The sequence below is a fragment of the Hyla sarda genome, chromosome 3 (assembly GCF_029499605.1).
Source record: "Hyla sarda isolate aHylSar1 chromosome 3, aHylSar1.hap1, whole genome shotgun sequence".
Classification (NCBI taxonomy): domain Eukaryota; kingdom Metazoa; phylum Chordata; class Amphibia; order Anura; family Hylidae; genus Hyla; species Hyla sarda.
In genome coordinates, this window is record NC_079191.1 from 303,842,369 (window position 1) to 303,858,081 (window position 15,713).

Here is a 15,713-nt window from a genome sequence, read left to right on the forward strand (position 1 = left end):
CCTCGAGAAATCAGGTGACCGGAAGTACAAACTTTCATGCGCACGCAATCTGTCAGCATGGAGTCGTCTGACATGGACGCTCTCAGGGAAGAAATCCGGATAAGAGACGCCGAGATACAGAACCTGAGAGAACAGCTGGCTGCGTGCAACGCGGTAATAAAATAGTGGGAGCGCGCCGTGTTCAGCGATGCCGCAAGTTTAACCCCCTCAGTGCAGAGAACGTTAAACGCGTGATGCGGTCAGTACTCCAGGCTTCACCTGGACAAACTGCTGGACTAGTTTCTCCCAGCTGTTGCAAAACTACAACTCTCAGCATTGGCTGTCGGGGCATGCTTGGAATTGTAATTTTGCGCGACAACTGGAGGCACACTGTTGGCCACGGGAGGTTTCTGTCCTCCCTGAGCTCGCCTGGGAGTTGTAGTTTTGCAACAGCTGGAGGCACGCTGGTTCCTCTCTGTGATTGCCAGGACTAGTATAGACTGTATGGCTCAAAAAGCTGCTACGTGATCTGGAGTTGAGGTGGCTATAAATACACTTGCATGCTCTGTTTTAGGCATTCCTGTTCATCTAGTAACCACTACCCCTACAGTGGGTTACAACTGGATCTAGCCCTACCCCTAAAACTTAAAAAAAAAAAAAAAAAAAAAGATATCATGAAATATAAAAATAAAATAATGGTGTTCTTTACATCAATGTTTTAAGCTTCCCTGGGTCTCAACCCTAGTTAACCCCTTAAGGACGGACCCATTTTTTACCTCAATGACCAAGCTTTTTTTTTATTTTTATTTTTTAAATGTATCTCTTTAAATCGACTTTAGGCTTTTTCTGAGCAGAGCGATTCTGAGTTTTTTCGTGACATATTGTGCTTTATATAACTGGTGCATTTTTGTTGACACATGCAACATTTTTTGTGAAAAACTTCTGAAATTTTCTGGCGTTTAAAAGAAATAATTTTTTTATGGTGTACACTGTGCGGTAAAAGGGATGTTCTATTTATTCTGTGGGTCAATACGATTATGGCGATACCCATTTTATATAGCTTTCTATGTTTTTCCCCTTCTGAGCAAAATTATTTTTGCCATTCATTTTCCAACAGCCGTAACTTTAGTTTTAATCCAACGCCATTGAGTAAGGGCTTATTTTTTGCGGGATGAGCTGTACTTTTTATTACTATCATTTTTGGGCTACATGCTACCTTTTGATCTTTTTTTCTTCTGCTATTTGTATCAAAATTGGCGAATTTTGCGTTTTTTTTTTTATGGTGTTCACCGTGCGGGATAATTTACATTATAGTTTTATAGTACACATCATTACGGACGTGACAATACCTATTATGTATATGATTTGTGTTTTTGATCTTTTTTGGTGATAATACACGGCTTTTATTGGGAAAGGGGCATTTTTATTTTTTTATTTTTTTTACACTTCATACTTTTAGTGAAGAACTTTTTATTTTTTACACTTTTTACAGGTTATACTGTGCTGCAATATATTTGTACTGCAGCACAGTATGACCTGATGAGCTGCACACACTACAGCCAGTGCGATCCAGCCTCTGGCTGGATCTCAGGGTTCCGTAGCGGGCATACAGAGGACGTCATGATCTGACCTCCTGCTGCCATAGCAACCAACGGCGACCTGTGATTGTATGGCGGCGCTGTCGTCTGTGAACAGGGGGAGAGCGCTCCCCCTGTCAACACCATAGATTCCGTGATCAGGATTGATCACGGCATCTAGGGGGTTAATGCTGCTGCGATCGGCTGCGACGGGACTCTGGTTGTGTTTAACAGCCGGGTCCGGTCGCCGATCTCCTGCCCTGCCCGTGGCAGTGCCGGAGATCACTAGGACGTATACATATGTCTAGTTGCGCGAACGTGTCGGATGCTTGGACGTATGCATACATCCTATAGCGGGAAGGGGTTAAAGGGGTACTCCACTGAAAAATGTTTTTTAATCGGATGGTGCCAGAAAGTTAAAACAGATATGTAAATTACTTCCTTAAAAAAAATCAGGTGCAGGTGATGTGTATAGCAATGTTTTTACCTGATATTTGCATGCTTTCATGACTCCAAAAAATGCTTTTAATCTGATAATGACCATGGACATCTATACTTGTCCAATGGCCGTTACCGGGGTATGACGCGGGGGGGGGGGGGGGCGATCCACTGCTGAGAGAGCCTGAGGACTTGCCTCTCCTCCTGTGCCGGCTCCGGTGCTCAGAATGATAGAGCCTGGCAAGACTGCGCAGAGCACACAGGTCCATATGGTTCTATGGAACCATAATGATCTGTATGAGGAAGCTAATGATTCCTCCTAAAAGTCCCCAAAAAAAATAAAATAAAAAAAAGGTTAAAAACATACACATTAACCCCTTCCTTATTAAAAGTTTAAATCACCCCCCTTTTCCCAAATTCCATTTAAAAAATATATAAACATAATAAAAATACATATGTGGTATACATACGTGCGTAAATTAAACCGCGCGGTCAATGGCGTACGCGTAAAAAAAAATCCAAAGTCCAAAATAGAGTATTTTTGGTCACTTTTTATACCATAAAAAAGTAATACAAAGCCATGAAAAAGTCAGATCAAAACAAAAATGGTACTAATTAAAACTTCAGATCACGGCGCAAAAAATTAGCCCTCATACCGCCCCATATGCGGAAAAATAAAAAAGTTATAGGGGTCAGAAGAGTACAATTTTAAATGTATTAATTTCCGTGTATAAGTAGGGTACCATTTTAATCGTATGGACCTACAGAATAAAGTGTCATTTTTACCGAAAAATTTACTGTGTAAAAACGGAAGCCCCCAAAATTTAAAAAATGGTGTTTTTTCTTAAATTTTGTCTCACAATGATTTATTTTTTTTCGCCCTATTTCGCCGTAGATTTATGGGTAAAATGACCGATGTCACTGCAAAGTAGAATTGGTGGGGCAATTTTTAGGTGGAAAATTGAAAGGGTTATGATTTTTAAAAGTTAAGGAGGAAAAAATGAAAGTGCAAAAACAGAAAAACGCTTGGTCCTTAAAGGAGTTCTCTAAGTTAAAAATTTTAACCCCCGCTGTGCCCGGGCTGTAAAACTATACATAATAAACTTTCACTTACCTGCCTACGATCCCCCGTTGTTCCGATATCGCCGTCCCGTTCTCCGGTCCCGGTCTCTTCTACTTCCTGCGGGTTGATGACTTCACTCTGCGCTCAGCCTATCAGCGGCTGCAGCAATGTCCCGTCTCGGCCGCTGATAGGCTGAGCGTAGAGTGAAGTCACCGACCCGCAGGAAGAGGAAGCTGACAGGAACCGGAGCACGGGCGGCGATATCGGAACAACGGGGGATCGTAGGCAGGAAAGTGAAAGTTTATTATGTATAGTTTTACAGCCCGGGCACAGCGGGGGATAAAAGATTTCAGTTGGAGAACTCCTTTAAGTGGTTAATCAAAGCCACTGATGGTCGAATAGGCGTGGCGCGAGGTAGGCAATGCCCCGCCGCCCCCACGCCTACCCAGTATGTCAGCGCTGGGACCGCTGTGTGATTGACACACAGGTCCCAGCGCATGCGCCCTTCAGCTAGTCTAACGTGCGCACCGCTGTGTGTCATCCAGCAAGTGCTTGCTCCCGCCGCCGTCTTCCTCCTCAGTACACCTGCGCAGGTGCACTGAGAAGGAAGATAGCGGCGGGAGCGAGCGCTTGCTGGGTGGCACGCACGTTCGATTAGCTGAAGGGCGCATGCGCTGGGACCTGTGTGTCATACAGCTGTCCCTGCACTGAAATACGGGGTGGGGATGGGCGTGGTGGCGGCGGGGCATCATGTACCTCGCGCCACGCCTATCCGACCCTAAGTGGCTTTGATTAACCCCTTAAGGACGTAGCTCATTTTCACCTTAAGGACGCAGCCATTTTTTGTATTTCTGACCACCGTCACTTTAAGCATTAATAACTCTAAGATGCTTTTACCGATTATTCTGATTCTGAGATTGTTTTTAGTGACATATTCTACTTTATTTTGGTGGTCATTTTTTGTCGTAACTTGCATCCTTTCTTGGTGAAAAATTCCCAAATTTCATGAAAATTTTGAATTTTTCTAACTTTGAATCTCTCTGCTTGTAAGGAAAATGGATATTCAAAATAAATGTTATATTGATTCACAAATACAATATGCCTTCTTTATGTTGGCCTCATAAAATGGACATATTTTAACTTTTTGAAAAAATTAGAGGGATTCAAAGTATAGCAGCAATTTTCAAAATTTTCATGAAAATAGCAAAATCTGAAGGGACAGATGTTACAGAATTACAACTCCCAGCATGCCTGGGCAGTCTAGGCATGCTGAGAGTTGTAGTTCGGCAACATCTGGAGGGCCACCGTTTGGACACCACTGTAATAGTGGTCTCCAAACTGTGACCCTCCAGATGTTGCAAAATTACAACTCCCAGCATGCCCAGACAGCCTTTGGCAACCACTAGAAGGGCAGCAGCAAAGATTGCTTTACTGCCCCCTACCTCCCCCCTCCATCGCTTCCTTACCTGCGCCGCTGATTTCCGCAGTCTCCACCTATGATTGGCGTCCCCACGGGATCTTCTGTTCAGGTAACCGCCGCCATCTTCTCCCCCCGTTCTGCCAGACATCCAGGGGTGGGCAGAGCGGGGGGTTTCCATGGCAACCCCCTGTCGTGCGCTGCCATTGGTCATAATTAATTTCTGACTAATGGCAGGGGATAGGAGGAGATCGCAGAACTGCAATCTCGCTCCTATCCCTCAGGATGATCGGGGCTGTCACTGACAGCTCCGATCATCCCTATTTTCCGGGCGATCGGGTCACCAGAGACCCGATCAGCCCGGAATAGCAGAAAATTGCATGTCTGAATTGACATGCAATTTTCTGCGATCGCCGACATAGGGGGGTCTCAGGACCCCCCTTGGCGATGTGCCGGGATGCCTGCTGAATGATTTCAGCAGGCATCCCGGTTCGGTTCCCAACCGGCAAGCGGCGGGGACCGGAATTCCCACGGGCGTATGCATAAGCCCTACGTTCTTAAAGGGGTACTCCGCCCCTGCCATCTTATCCCCTATCCAAAGAATAGGGTATAAGATGTCAGATCGCCGTGGTCCCGATGCTGGGGACCCTGGGGATCGCCGCTGCGGCACCCCGCCATCATTACTGCACAGAGCGAGTTCGCTCTGTGCGTAATGACGGGTGATACAGGGGCCGGAGCAGCGTGACATCTTGGCTCCACCCCTCGTGACATCACGGCCCATCCCCTTAATGCAAGTCTATGGCAGGGGGCGTGACGACCGCCACTCCCCCTCCCATAGACTTGTATTGACGGGGGTGGGCCGTGACGTCACGAGGGGGGGGCCGTGACGTAACGATGCTCCGGCCCCTGTATTGCCCGTCATTACGCACAGAGCGAACTCGCTCTGCACAGTAATGATAGCGGGGTGCTGCAGCAGCGATCCCCGGGGTCCCCAGCAGCGGGACCGCGGCGATCTGACATCTTATCCCCTATCCTTTGGATAGGGGACAAGATGTTTAGGGGCGGAATACGCCTTTAAGGACTCGGGATGCAGGGTGTATGCATAAGGTTAAAAGCATTTTTTGGCGTCATGAAAGCCTGCAAATATCAGGTAAAAACATTGCTATACATACCACCTGCACTTAGTACAAATGCTGTGTGCAGGTTATTGTACCAAGATTTCATGACAGTTGTGCTTTAAAGGAGAACTATCATGCAGAAAAACGTATTTCCTGTCCAAAGGGTAATTACATTGCTGATTTTACAACAATTTAGTAAATTTGGCAGTTTTTTTTTTTCACGCTGTACACTTAGTAAAAATTCCATGTTTGGTTTATTCTGTGGGTCAATACGATTAAAATGATATCCATGATTTAATGCTTTTCTATTGTACTGCTTAAAATTTTTTTTTAAACTTTTTAACCAAATTAGTTTAAAATCCCTCTATTTTGATAACCTATAACTCTAATTTTTCTGTATGCGTGGCTGTTATTTTGCACCGTGATCTGTACATTTTATCGATACCACATTTTCGTTTGACATTTTTAAATCATTAAAATTTTTGGGATGTGATGTGACAAAGCAGAAATTTTGGCCTTTTAAAAAAAATATGTTTACGTTTACCCTTCAGGATCATTATTATTGTATTTTGATAGTTTGGATATTTACGCACGAGACAATACCAAATATGTTTATAACTAGGGATCGACCGATATTGATTTTTTAGAGCCGATACCGATAACCTGTGAACTTTCAGGACGATAGCTGATAACTTATACCGATATTCCTCCCTTGTAGACAGCAGGCCCCCCCCCCTCCTCCTCTTGTAGACAGCTCACCTGCGGCTGTCCTCGGGGGTTGCCGCTCCGCTGTCCCGGTCTCCCGATCGCATCATGGCCTCCTATGGAGGAGCATGTGACATACACATCACTATGCTTCTTCTGTAGCGTTACGCTGGGCGCAGGGGAAAAGGAGTGACGTGTGTGTGTCACATGCTCCTTCACAAGACACCTTGATGCGATCGGGAGAACGGGACAGCGGAGCGGGGCCGCACAGCAGCAGGTATCTGGGGTGCACGCGCTGGACACATCGGCAAGGTTAGATGCTGATACCGATAATATTGGCCAATCCGATAATTGGTCGATCCCTATTTATTACTTTTTTTTAAAGCTTTTTGGGGGTAAAAATGGAAATATGGACGAATTACTTTTTTTTATTGGGGAGGGGATTTTTCAAATTTTTTTTTACTTTTTAATGTCCCCACGGGAGGGGGGGGGGGGACTATTTATTACAATCATTTGATTACTAATACTGTTCAGTGCTATCAGCGATTTTCTGCTCTGCTCGATCTCAGACCAGAGCAGAAGACCCTGGGACACGGACAGAGGCAGGTGAGGGGACATCCGGCCGCCATTTTGGATGATCGGATCCCCACGGCTGCGGAGCAAGCGGTCTGATCATCCAATGTAATGCTTGCATTGCTGCAGATGCCGTGATCTATCACAGCATCTAAGGGGTTAATGTCCGCCGTTACCGGCGGGTCCCTGGCTGCTGGCAGCCCGGACTTGACATGCATGATGCGAGCACAGGTCTGGTGCACGCGTCCTCTACAGGACGTAAATGTCATAGGGCATAGGTGTTGTTAAGGGGTTAAAAGCTTTCACTACGGGAACATTGAAGGAGAACTTCGGTGGAAAAAGTGTTCAGATCAACTGGTGCCAGAAAGTTAAACAGATTTGTAAATTACTTCTATTAAAAAATCTTAACCCTTCTAGTACTTATCAGCTGCTGTATACTACAGAGAAATATATGAAGTTCTTTCCAGTCTCACCACAGTGCTCTCTGCTGACACCTCTGTCCATGTCAGGAACTGTTCAGAGTAGGAGAGGTTTTCTATGGGGATTTGCTTCTAATCTGACAGTTCCTAATATGGACAGATGTGTCAGCAGAGAGCACTGTGGTCACATAAGTACTGGAAGGCTTCAGATTTTGAAATAGAAGTTATTTACAAATCTGTTTAACTTTCTGGCACCAGTTGATTTGAAAACATTTGTTTCTACCGGAGTACCCCTTTAACATGATATCTGCACAGTTTTTGATAAATCTCCCCCATAGATCCTGAGCAATGAAAACTTTTGAAATGTCAATTTTGTTAAATCACAGTAACGCTTTATGTTGGTAACAAGTACGGACAAAGAAATGAACTCTGCAGGAGCAAAGGGACATTTACTCATTGAGGGAAATAAATAAAACTGAGCCCAACAATTTTCTTCGCTTGTTTTGCTGTAAAATTTTTGTGCATGGGCTATTCTGTACAAAAACTGCTCCACTTTACGCCCAACCCGTTATTTTGGGCAGAAAGCACAACTGCCTGACAAATAATACCTTTTCGAAGCATTTGTAAAATGTCACCTGTCATTTTATAGTTTTTTTTATACACTTTTACCTAGTTTAACCCCTTAAGGACCAGGGGTTTTTCCGTTTTTGCACTTTCGTTTTTTCCTCCTTACCTTTAAAAAATCATAACCCCTTCAATTTTGCACCTAAAAATCCATATGATGGCTTATTTTTTGTGCCACCAATTCTACTTGATAATGATATCAGTCATTTTACTCAAAAATCTACTGCGAAATGGAAAAAAAAAATCATTGTGAGACAAAATTGAAAAAAAAACCCGCCATTTTGTAACTTTTGGGGGCTTCCGTTTCTACGCAGTAAATTTTTCAGTAAAAATGACACATTCTCTTTATTCTGTAGGTCCATTACAATTAAAATGATACCCTATTCATATAGGTTTGATTTTGTCGTAATTCTGAAAAAAATCAAAACTACATGCAGGAAAATGTATACGTTTAAAATTGTCATCTTCTGACCCCTATAACTTTTTTTATTTTACCGCGTATGGGTCGGTATGAGGGCTCATTTTTTGCGCTGTGATCTGAAGTTTTTAGCGGTACCATTTTTGTATTGATCGGACTTGTTGATCACTTTTTATACATTTTGTTAATGATATAAAAAGTGACCAAAAATGCACTATTTTGGACTTTGGAATTTTTTTGCGCGTACACCATTGACCGTACGGTTTAATTAACAATTTATTTTTATAATTCGGACATTTGCGCACGTGGCGATACCACATATGTTTATTTTTATTTTTAATTACACTGTTTATTTATTTATTTTTTTTTATGGGAAAAGGGGGGTGATTCAAACTTTTATTAGAGGAGGTGTTAAATGATTTTTCATTCACTTTTTTTTTTCACTTATTATTTTTTTTTTTTTGCAGTGTTATAGCTCCCATAGGGACCTATAACACTGCACACACTGATCTTATACATTGATCACTGGTCTCTCATAGGAAACCAGTGATCGATGATTCTGCCGGATCTCAGGCACTGAGCAGTCATTCAGTGATCGGACACCAGGAGGCAAGGTAGGAGACCCTCCTCGTGTCTAACAGTTGTTCAGGATGGCGCGATTTCGCCGCGGCGATCCCGAAGAGCTTCCTGAGCTAACCGGCATGGTTTCACTTTCACTTTAGACGCAGAGTTCAACTTTGAACGCCGCGTCTAAAGGGTTAATAGCGCGCGGCACCGCGATCTCTGCCGTGCGCTATTAGCCACGCCTTTATAGAAAGGGAAAGGACTCAGGACATACCGGTACGTCCTTGGTCCTTAAGGGGTTAACTTGGATTGCCAGCTTTGGTGCACCAAATATTTACAACGTGCACAGCTTTCGTGTATTGGAAGCAACATATAGGCAGGACCGACAGGCAGGCTGCTGGCACTTTGTATTTGACCTCATCCTTTCCCATTGACTTTGAAGGGGTTCTCTGGTGGAAAACAAATGTTTTCAAATCAACTAGTGCCAGAAAGCTAAGCAGATTTGCATCTGCACCACTTTTCTTCTTCACAGGACTTGCCTGGTGTAAACAATAAGCTTTTATTTTACCAGAGCAGTATGAGAAATGAAAGCTGAGCTGTGATTGGTTGCTATGGATAACAAAGGAAACATAACTATAGGACAGCTGTGTACCTCAAGGACGGAGGGCCTAACTGTATACCCTTGTCCCGCTCCCCTTCTATGATACCAGGTCACGAGCTGACCCCGCATCATAGCAGGGTGGTCCCGACAGCTATCAGCCGCCAGGACCCGTGACTAAAACCGGACATCAACGATCGCGGTAATGCCCGGTGTTAACCCATTAGACGCTGCAATAAAAAAAAAAATTAAAAAAATAAGTTAATAAATGTGATTTAACTCCTTTCCAAATAAAAGTTTGAATCGCCTCCATTTTCCCATTTAAAAAAAAATGTAAACAAAAAGAAACATATCTGGTGCCTAAATGTCAGAACTATAAAAATATTACGTTATTTAACCCCTTCCCGCAGAATGTCATATATTAACGCCGGGATGTGCAGTGCGTTCACGCATCCCGACGTTTATAAATGACGGCGCTGCGCAGAAGTCCCGCTGTTTCCAGCAGGAGACAACTTCTGCTTCACCCCCCAGGACCATCCATTGATGGTCCTGGTCAGCGATCACTGTGATTGGTCCCTGTGGACCAATCACAGTGACCTGGGGTGAAAGTTCAGATCCCCCGCACTGCCCGCCCCTGGAAGTCGGACAGAACGGGGGAAGATGGATACGGGGGCTCGCGGGGACCTGCGGCATTACCTGGAGCAGCGGCGGGACCGAGGAGCAGCGGCGGGACCGGCCACGTGGAGGAGCAGCGGCGGCGGGACCGGCAGGTAAGTACATGGTCCTCAGAGGCAGCAGTGAAGATCTTCACTGCTGCTTCTAGGAGTCTTAAAACTACAACTCCCAGCATGCCCAGACAGCCTTTGGCTGTCTGGGCATGCTGGGAGTTGTAGTTTTGCAACTTCTGGAGGGCCCCAGTTTGGAGACCATTGTATAATGGTCTCCAATCTGTGCTCTTCCAGCTGTTGCAAAACTACAACTCCCAGCATGCACTGACTGTCGAGGCATGCTGGGAGTTTTAGTTCAGCAACATCTGGCCCTTCAGATGTTGCCAAACTACAACTCCCAGCATGCCTGGGCAGTCAGTGCATGCTGGGAGTTGTTTTGCAACAACTGGAGACACACTGGTTGGGAAACATTGTTTCTAACTCAGTGTTTCCTAACCTGTGTGCCTCCAGCTGTTGCAAAACTATAACTCCCAGCATGCACAGACCATGCATGCTGGGAGTTGTGGTTTTGCAACAGCTGGCGCCCCCCCCCCCCCCGTGAATGTACAGGGTACATTCACATGGGCGAGGGTTTTACAGGAAGGTTCTCGTTGCAAGTTTTTGATGCAGCAAATTTTGCGCTGGGAAACTCACTGTAATCCCCCGCCCGTGTGACTGTACCCTAAAAACACTACACTACCACAAAATAAAATAAAAAGTTGAAAACACTACATATACACATACCCCTACACAGTACCCCCCCCCCCCCCCTCAATAAGAACGTCCGGTACGCCACTGTTTCCAAAGCAGAGCCTCCAGCTCCAGTTGCAAAACAGCAACTCCCAGTATTGCCGGACAGCCATTGACTGTCCAAGCATGCTGGGAGTTTTGCAACAGCTGGAGGCATCCTGTTTGGGAATCACTGGCGTAGAATACCCCTATGTCCACCCCTATGCAATCCCTAATTTAGGCCTCAAATGTTCATGGCGCTCTCTCACTTTGGAGCCCTGTCGTATTTCAAGTCAACAGTTTAGGGCCACATATGGGGTATAGCCGTACTTGGGAGAAATTGCGTTACAAGGTTTGGGGGGCTATTTCTCCTTTAACCCTTCATGAAAAGGAAATGTTGGGATCTACAACAGAATGTTAGTGTAAAAAAAATGTAATTTTTTTACACTAACATGCTGGTGTTGCCCCATACTTTACATTTTCACAAGAGGTAAAAGGGGAAAAAAGCCCCCCAAAATTTGTAATGCAATTTCTCCCGACTACGGAGATACCCCATATGTGGGCGCAAAGTGCTCTGGGGGAGCACAACAAGGCCCAGAAGGGAGAGTGCACCATGTACATTTGAGGTGATTGATTGTTGGCTGATTGTTACAGCGGTTTTGACAAACGCAAAAAAAAACTAAAAACCCCACATGTGAGCATTGTAGTTTGCCCATAGTGCACTTCAGGTTAACTTATGGGGTACCTCCATACTCAGAAGAGATGGGGTTACAAATTTTGGGGGGTATTTTCTGCTATTAACCCTTGCAAAAATGTGAAATGTGGGGGGAAACACACATTTTAGTGAAATTTTTTATTTTTTTTTACATATACAAAAGTTGTGAAACACCTGTGGGGTATTAAGGCTCACTTTATTCCTTGTTACGTTCCTCAAAGGGTCTAGTTTCCAAAATGGTATGAAATGTGTTTTTTTTTTTTTTTTGCTGTTCTGGCACCATAGGGGCTTCCTAAATGCAACATGCCCCCCAAAAACCATTTCAGAAAAACGTACTCTCCAAAATCCCCTTGTCGCTCCTTCGCTTCTGAGCCCTCTACTGCACCCGCCGAACTCTTTACATAGACATATGAGGTATGTGCTTACTCGAGAGAAATTGGGCTACAAATACAAGTAAACATTTTCTCCTTTTACCCCTTGTAAAAATTCAAAAATTGGGTCTACAAGAACATGCGAATGTAAAAAATGAAGATTGTGAATTTTCTCCTTCACTTTGCTGCTATTCCTGTGAAACACCTAAAGGGATAAGGGATAAAACGCTGACTGAATGTTATTTTGAAAACTTTGAGGGGTGCAGTTTTTATAATGGGGTAATTTGTGGGGTATTTCTAATATGAAGACCTTTCAAATCCACTTCAAACCTGAACTGGTCCCTGAAAAATAGTGAGTTTGAAAATTTTGTGAAAAATTGAAAATTGCTGCTGAACTTTGAAGCCCTCTGGTGTCTTCCAAAAGTAAAAACACGTCAATTTTATGATGCAAACATAAAGTAGACATATTGTATATGTGAATAAAAATAAAATGTATTTGTGATATCCATTTTCCTTACAAGCAGAAAGCTTCAAAATTCAAAAATGCAACATTTTCCAATTTTTCATCAAATTTTGGGATTTTTCACCAAGAAAGGATGCAAGTTACCACAAAAATTTACCACTATGTTAAAGTAGAATATGTCACGAAAAAACAATCTCTGAATCAGAATGATAACTAAAAGCATCCCAGAGTTATTAATGTTTAAAGTGACAGTGGTCAGATGTGCAAAAAACGCTCTGGTCCTTAAGGCCAAAATGGGCTTGGTCCTTAAGGGGTTAAACTGAACGGTCCATGGCGTTTATGTAGAAAAAAAAAATACCAGAGTCCTGCATTTTTGGTCACTTTGGTCACACAAAAAAAAATGTATAAAAAGCGATCAAAAAGTCCCATCAAAACAGAAATGGTACCGATGAAAACTTCAGATCACGCCGCAAAAAATAGCCCTCATACAGCCCTGTATACAGAAAAATAAAAGTTATAGGGGTCAGAAGAGGACAATTTTAAACATACTAATTTGGTTTATGTATTTAAAAAAAAATTTAAGCAGGAAAATAAAATACAATCTATATAAATTAGGTATCTTTGTAGCCATGTGGACCTACCGAAAAGTGCACTGCGTAGAATCGGAAGCCCCTAAAAGTTACAAAATGACTTTTTTTTCTGGTATTGCCGTAGATTGTGTGGTGAAATGATTGATAGTATTACAAAGTAAAGTTGGTGGTGCAAGAAAACAAGCCCTCATATGGGTCTGTAGGTGGAAAATTGAAAGTGTCATGATTTTTAGAAGGGTAGGAGGGAAAAAATGAAAAATCTCCCCTTTAGTTATAATGTTTCTATTTTTTATTTTTTTTTGCCTCATTTTGGTTAGTATTTTTTTATTAACACACAAGCGACACAGAGATGGTAAGGCCTGGAAAAAAAATTAAGTGATTGGGAAAAGAACAATTTTTTTTTTTCACTTTTTTTCCAAAGCAGTTTTTTTTTATTTTCCTCCAGAAAAATAATGGAGTAAGGAATATGTTCTTTTATAATGATAAATAATCGTGATGTTAAAACTATCAAACATTAAGACCTTCATGAAAGACATCTAAGAATCTTTACAAGTTCTCTCCTTAACGACGCAGGACGTATATTTACGTCCTGCACCCGCAATATATAATCTATTTTTGGTCACTTTTTATACCATTAAAAAATGAATAAAAAGCGATCAAAAAGTCCAATCAAAACAAAAATGGTACCGATAAAAACTTCACATAACGGCGCAAAAAATTTATCCTCATATATCCCCCATATGCGGAAAAATAAAAAAAAAGTTATAGGGTTCAGAAGAGGACATTTTTAAACGTATACATTTTCCTGCATGTAGTTATGATTTTTTCCAGACAAAATCCTATATAAGTAGGGTATCATTTTAACCGTATGGACCTATAAAATATTAAGATGTTTTTGCCAAAATATGAACTGCGTAGAAATGGAAGCCCCCCAAGAGTTACAAAATTAAGTTTTTCTTTCAATTTTGTATTTTTTTTTTTACGTGGAAAATTGAAAGGGTTATGATTTTTAGAAAGAGGAAAAAACAAAAGTGCAAAAACTGAAAAATGCTGAGTCCTTAAAGAGTTAAAGGATAAGACTCCTTTCACACTATAAATTCATCTGTTTTAAAGATCCATTATAATGATTCGTTAACAAAACCATTAAAAACAGACGTTAAATGGTTGTTAAATTCCATTATAGTCTATGGGATTTTTACATTATCCGTTTTAACCAGTCATAACGCGTTATTAATAACAGACTTTATTTTGTAACTGAAGAAATAGTGCATGCACTATTTCTTCCTTTACCTTCTTCCGTCATAAAATAACATCTGTTATTAATAACGTGCTATGACGGGTAATGTAAAAATCCCATAGACTATAATAGAGTTCTGTAACGGCCGTTTTTAATGGTTTTGTTAAGGGATCTTTAAAACGGATAATTCTATAGTGTGAAAGCAGCTTAAGGCCCCTTTCACACTACAGAATTCTCCGTCTTTAACCCCTTAAGGACCCTTGACGTACGCGTACGTCATGGAGAATTCCGGCCCCCGCCGCGCACTGGGCAGGGATCGGACCGGGATGCCTACTGAAATCATTCAGCAGGCATCCCGTGCAAAGGCCCAGGGGGATCATCAGACCCCCCCATGTCGGCGATCGCGGCAAATCACAAGTGAATTCACACTTGCGATTTGCGCCATTCCGGGACATTACGGGTCTATGGTGACCCGGTGACCCGGAATAGAAGGGGGATCGCGGGTGTACATGACACCCACAATCCCCCTGAAGGGATAGGAGTGAGGTGGCAGGGGTGCCACCCCTCCTAACCCTGCTATTGGTGGTCTAGACACGACTACCAATAGCAGATCAGGGGCGGGGGGGGTTAACTTTTGTTTTCCCCGTCCTGCCCACCCACAATAGGCGGGGCAGAACGGGGAAACCCGACAGGGACCGGCGCCGAAGATCCACTTACCGATCCGGAGGCGGCGGGCGGCGACGTCGTGCGGCTGGATCCTACGGAAGCTGGTGAGTTGCCTAGCGACATCTGGAGGGTACAGTCTGAGACCACTAGATAGTGGTCTCTAACTTTAGCCCTCCAGATGTTGCAAAACTACAACTCCCAGCATGCCCAGACAGCTGTTTGGGCATGCTGGAATATGTAGTTTTGCAACAGCTGGAGGGCTACAGTTTGAGACCACTATCTAGTGGTCTCTAAACTGTATCCCTCCAGATCTTGCAAAACTACAACTCCTAGCATGCCCAAACAGCTGTTTGCTGTCGGGGCATGCTGGGATTTGTAGTTTTGCAACAGCTGGAGGACCATAGTTTGGAGATCACTTTGCAGTGGTCTCTAAAACTGTAGCCCTCCAGATGTTGTTAAACTGCAAATCCCAGCATGCCCTTTGGTGATCAGTACATGCTGGGAGTTGTAGTTTTGCAACAGCTGGAGGCACACTGGTTGGAAAATACTGAGTTAGATAACAGAACCTAACTGAAGGTTTTCCAACCAGTGTGCCTCCAGCTGTTGCAAAACTACAACTCCCAGCATGCACGGTCTGTCAGTACATGCTGGGAGTTGTAGTTTTGAAACAGCTGGAGGTTTGCCCCCCCAGGTGAACGTACAGGGTACATTCACACGGGCAGGTTTACAGTAAGTTTCTTGC

The 15,713-nt window shown here is 43.3% G+C and overlaps 1 protein-coding gene across 3 annotated transcripts in view; it reads left to right on the forward strand.

Annotated features, from left to right (window-relative positions):
• Window positions 1-15,713, forward strand: part of MOCS3 (molybdenum cofactor synthesis 3) — a 152,021-nt gene continuing 136,308 nt past the window's right edge. For all 3 annotated transcript variants that reach the window (XM_056566970.1, XM_056566971.1, XM_056566972.1), the window contains exon 1: window positions 1-153. In XM_056566970.1, the coding sequence (XP_056422945.1) occupies window positions 37-153 (117 nt within the window). In that variant the 5' untranslated portion in view covers window positions 1-36. The remainder of the gene's footprint in view (window positions 154-15,713) is intronic.